The 5052-nt window shown below is 50.6% G+C and overlaps 1 protein-coding gene across 1 annotated transcript; it reads left to right on the top strand.

Annotated features, from left to right (window-relative positions):
- Nucleotides 1-535: 535 nt before the first annotated feature.
- LOC144159716 (optic atrophy 3 protein homolog) lies at nucleotides 536-1788 on the top strand. Its single transcript, XM_077691404.1, has one exon. The coding sequence runs from the start codon at nucleotides 683-685 to the stop codon at nucleotides 1343-1345; it is 663 nt and encodes a 220-aa protein (XP_077547530.1). The 5' UTR covers nucleotides 536-682; the 3' UTR covers nucleotides 1346-1788.
- Nucleotides 1789-5052: the final 3264 nt, after the last annotated feature.

The raw sequence follows: 5052 nt of genomic DNA, 5'->3' as shown, positions 1-5052 counted from the left end.
TCTAACAAAATGTAGGCTTGACAGTGTATAATCACGTTTATTTTGTTGTGTTACGGCGCGTTGGCTAATAATTTATATTTTTAAAGCGTGTACAGTACTTGGACCAGAGTTACTGGATACAGACAGTTGCGAAACTCCCCATAGGCCCCATGTATCGAAAGCCGGTCTTCGGTTGCCCCCCTGCGCCGGGGCAAGCACGGGGCAAGTTGACTAGCCTGTCGTCTGTCGGCAGGACGTTGAAGCAGTACTCAAGTGGTGGCGGCTGCTGCCGTAAGTCATAAAAAGAAAAGCCGCAAAAACACAAGTAAATTTTACGTAATTATTGTGTTTTAATTTAAAAAGCAATCTTTATTTTACAGAAGAATTTTGAATAATAATAGTTTAGCGAAGTTCCGTTTTCATCTCCTCGGTGCCGCGCGCGTCGACTTGCCCCTCAGCTTCCACGGAGTGGGGGGGCTAGCGCCGCCCGGATTCTGAAGCGGAGTTTCGCAACTGTCTATATCCAGTAACTCTGACTTGGACTGGTTGCCGGCGCAGTCAATCCAATCCAACTTGCAAGTCGTGACCTCCATGTCGACGGAGGTGAAGCTGGGAAAGCGGGCTGTAGCAAAATCCTCCCTGTTCTGTGCTGTAGCGGCCTGAACGTCGAGGGAGGGACCCGTGGCATGAGTGTGCGTGCACCATGGTGGTGGCCGCGTTCCCGATCGCCAAGCTAGCCGCCCTGGCGTTCCGGCAGCTGAGCAAGCCCCTAGCCAACCGGATCAAGCGGAGCGCAAAGAGCAGCCACTTCTTCCGCACCTACGTGTGCATGCCTCCCGCGCAGCTATACCACTGGGTGGAGGTGAACGTCAAGATGCGAATGCTCAACTTGGGCAAGCCCTCCGAGGTGCCTCCGCTCAACGAAGCCATGGCCATCGAGCTGGGCGCCGAGCTGCTGGGCGAGATCATCGTCTTCGCCTCGGCCGCCGCCACCCTGATCGCCGAGTACATGCGCCAGGCGCGCAACGAGCGCCTGCGCGAGGCCGCCAAGACCGAGAAGTACGGCTGCCTCGAGTGCGAAGTCCAAGAGCTGCGGATGCTGGTGGAGCACCACGAGGTGCAGATCAGGCACCTGACGAGGCTGGCCGGCACGTTTGTTGTCGCCCCGCCGCCGCCACGGCCGCCTCCGGCGAACCCCCCCGCTGCGGGTGGCGTTAGTGACCAAGCTAAGGCCGCGAGCAGTGACCAAGCCAAGGCCGCGAGCAGTGACCAAGCCAAGGCCGCGCCAGTGACCGACGCCCAGACTGCTGTGGGCCGGGCCTCGGACGAGGCCACCGCGAGGCTTCTGGGAAAGACGCTATCGTAGCCCCACGTGTTCAGGGGTCCCGAGTGTCTTGTGCCGCCGATACCTCATTCGGGCTCCATTCAGTTCAAGGAGCTCCTTGCCCGCCACCAGTAGCCAGGATCACGAACGGGCGCCGTGCGAGCCAAGTTTTTTTACCCAATCGCGCTGTGCGGGCGTCTTGGCTTGTTTGTGTACAACCTAGCAGAAGAGGCGCGCACCCCTTGCTCTCCCAGCATGAAACTTGGCGAGCCGAGATGGAAAAGCAGACAACTATGACGTGTTGAGGGCACGGCAGGATAACACCCACACAAGAAATGACAGGTAGATTTATTTAGTTTTCGGGGCGGATGACTCAGATGGGTGAAAAAACAAGTTTGAGACGACAGTGTTCGTCTGGAGTGCACCTCGGCAGCAGCCACTACATGCGGTTCTTTCAAGAATAAACGTGGGCTTTGCTGTGATGACGACGTTGTGTGGTTCTGGCACTGTCAATTCACCGTGCACAATACTGTGTTGGCTGGCCTTTACCAAGCCAGGCATTGCAGCTCATTTGTCATTGATGAAAGAGGGACAACAAAGCTGCCAAGGAATATGTGCAGCATCGTCATGGCACGACGCTCTTACATGCATCAGCAGGCATGTCCACCTGATGGCTTCGCATGACAAGCGCACAAAGTAAACTACGGCGTTTTTAAATGGACTTAGTTTGTTACCACTCGCAGTAATGTCTCTTCGGGCTCAAGAGCATGCTCACTGGCAGCAGTATTCCGTTCAAGTAGTGTCCTCACCATTCTATTGTACAAAATCTTCTAGGGTCAGAAGTTTACAGACAACATTGGCATTTAATTCTGTGGCCAGCGCTGTCGCCGAGGCGCATAGCAGGCTACGGAAAGTGCGTCGTTTTCAAAGGGAGCAACAATGCCTTTGTGCGGCGCATGTTAAAGAAGCGAAGCGAGGTGCTTGAGAATAATCTGGAGTCCCCAACTACATGACAAATTGGACACAGTTTTGAGGCTGGAGCCCACAAACCCCGATGAGAATATGAATGCATGACAGTGCAGTGTTCGCTCTTTAATAAGCAGCTTCCTCTGTGTTCATCCTTGACGGTGTGTGCTGAATTCCCTGGAGAGGCATTCATTTTCGAATCATGCTGGAAAGGATAAGCTCAAGAAGAAACCTAGCAGCAGCAGCAATGCAGGCGCTTCATACAGCCCAAGCAGAGGCTAAGAGCGGCCTGTACGTGGGCGCACGAGTCTATCATTTTTTGCCACACTATATCCCCAAATCAGACAATCTGAACAGCTGCGCTTAAAATTCAAATTACAGAGAAGCATTGGACAACCTTTTTTGGCTTCCCCTTGCAGCATTGACTTTGTCTGGCATTGCGAGGTTAGGCGGCAGGTGCCGAAGACGGGAACATGCTTTATATTCACTCTTCCACAAAAGTAAGGCGTGCTAATAACTGGGGGCTAACTCTGCCGTTGGCTCCGAAGTGATGTATTAAAGCCTTTGGTTGGAATGCCTGGGAAGAATGACAGCGGCAGGCGTGCTGCTTTTTTGCTTAGCACTTTCCTGCAGTGCTTTGAAAGGTGCCTGAATCATTGGCAATGTGCTTTCAGTGATCCAGACGATCGTATCACGGCCTTGTTCCACCGCTCTTAAGTGCATTCACGCATTTCTCGCTCTGCATTCATTGAGTTAAGTGGCTGGACTGAATTATTCCCAGTGCTGGTCGGTGCCCGCAATGCAATTCAGGTGGCAAGATTCGTGTCGACACGCTAAATTTCAATTCACAGTGAATGACGATGGCTGGTTTTTGCAAGATGATACAACTTCGATCTACTGCAACTGCTAGTGTGGTAAAGCTAATGTTACCGCTTTGCTGCTGTAATAGTGGCTGCGCAGCAATGGTGCTCTGCTCAGTGTTTCCTTTTTTTTTGTTTTCACAACAGCAAAAAAAAAGGGTAATAACAAGCCAATAAAGGTCAACAACAGAAGCCGCAGATGAGACCGTTTGCACGAACGGTGCATTTCTGAAGTTGGTTTCTACTCGGCATCGTTTAGAACAGGTGCCGCCATAAGTAATTGGAACAAGGATTTGGGAATATCACGAAATATTTGTCTTAGTGGTTTTACGACAACCATTACCACTACACAGGAAGCTTTTTCTATTGGGGAAGACTCTCTTAAACACACACCAATGCAGCCAAGCAGCTTCTGGAAGAAATTTCTCTTAATTGCTTTCGACAGAACCTGTACCTCACAGAGCATCTAATACATTGTGGTATCGGGTGCGTTCATGCAATACCAGTGGAGGGCAATGCAACAACAAAACCGGCTAATTTTCTTCTTGTCGCAGCCTGAACATGCCGTTGAGAACTAATGTAAAGGCTGCCCATAAAAGAGCGATTGTAAACTGCGCACTAAATTTGTCCGGCAACAGAGCACTCAGCCAAGCCAGTTCTGCAACCTTTTTGCACAGGTGCAGGAAAAGGGGGCAGGGCCACTGAAAAAGTGGCCGCGTATCTACTCCTTTCGTTGCAAATGCCTCCATTCGCTTTCCCGCTCACCTCTTGTGCTTTTCCTCTTCCTCGCGCTCCTCCCAAGGTAAACACGCTAAAGGTTTGGTCAAGTCAATTTAAAGTTACCGGCTCCAGGCCGGGTGCCTCGATGCTAGCGCTTCCATATGGTGGAGACGTGCGTCACTGGAGGCGTCCTACTTCAACGTTTATAGAACCACGCTGCCCTACTCCACGTGCTTTCCAAGCAGAACGTGGAACCTTTCGTAACTGTTGCTGCTTGTTGTCTTAAAATGCCGCCAGAAGCTGTAGTGGCGCTGGCGACAGCAGGCGACGGAGTGAACTTTTTTTCTGCAGTCGACGTAATATTTCATTTCGCAAAAATCAAGCATCTACGAATTCTTTTATAAAAAAACACTGTAAATATCCCTTGTGTACTAATTTCCTGTCTTATATTTGCGTAATGTCTTGTTCTTCTTTAACAATGTTGACAAGTATGAACACTGACACCGGACGTTTAGATTTGGCTGTGAGTATATAAGACTATTGCGCAGATTTGGTTTCACTTTGGCCAGATGGCTGAGCCGAGTCACAGATAGCCCAAGAAAGACTATTGTCTTTAAAAATGTCTGCCCTCTGGGACGCACAGCCCAGTGTAGTGCCCCATTTCTGCCTGGTCCCAAAGAAAACCTGGCCAACCCTTCCTAAGGAAAGTTGAGAGAAGCGCAAAAGCTTCCTCACATTAGGACTGCGTCAGAAGTAGGTCAAAAACTTCCCTAAAAGTGAGTTCAGTCGACCTTCAAAGACCCAAATCGAGCAAACCCATGCGAGGATTTTTTGCACACGCATCTACGAACGATGCCAATGTGTACACCGATACATGGTTCATGAAATATAAGGTGTACTATTGTACTCCCTCTTCACGATTGATGCGTGTATAGTCTGTTTCGTTGTGGGTTCTGATATAGAATACTGGACTTCGGTTATATTGGGTTAATTGGGTTTATTATAAAGCAGGAAGAGAAAGCGTATACAAGCGACTACATGGCTGCAGCACACAAGAGAAAGTGAAGTGGCGGACAGGGCGCAGGCGTAACTCGATGCTGTCGTCTGCTCAAGGCTCACCGCGCTCCGCCACTGGGAGGTAGAGAGGAATCAAACTCGTGGGGCCTCGTGTTGGGGGCTGTTCCCGCCGACGGCTTTCATACA

Source organism: Haemaphysalis longicornis, unplaced genomic scaffold (assembly GCF_048455015.1).
Source record: "Haemaphysalis longicornis isolate Haplotype H1 unplaced genomic scaffold, Haemaphysalis longicornis Haplotype H1 scaffold_10, whole genome shotgun sequence".
Lineage (NCBI taxonomy): Eukaryota > Metazoa > Arthropoda > Arachnida > Ixodida > Ixodidae > Haemaphysalis > Haemaphysalis longicornis.
The sequence above is the reverse complement of the archived record's forward strand: the minus strand, read 5'-3'. Positions and strand labels throughout refer to the sequence as shown.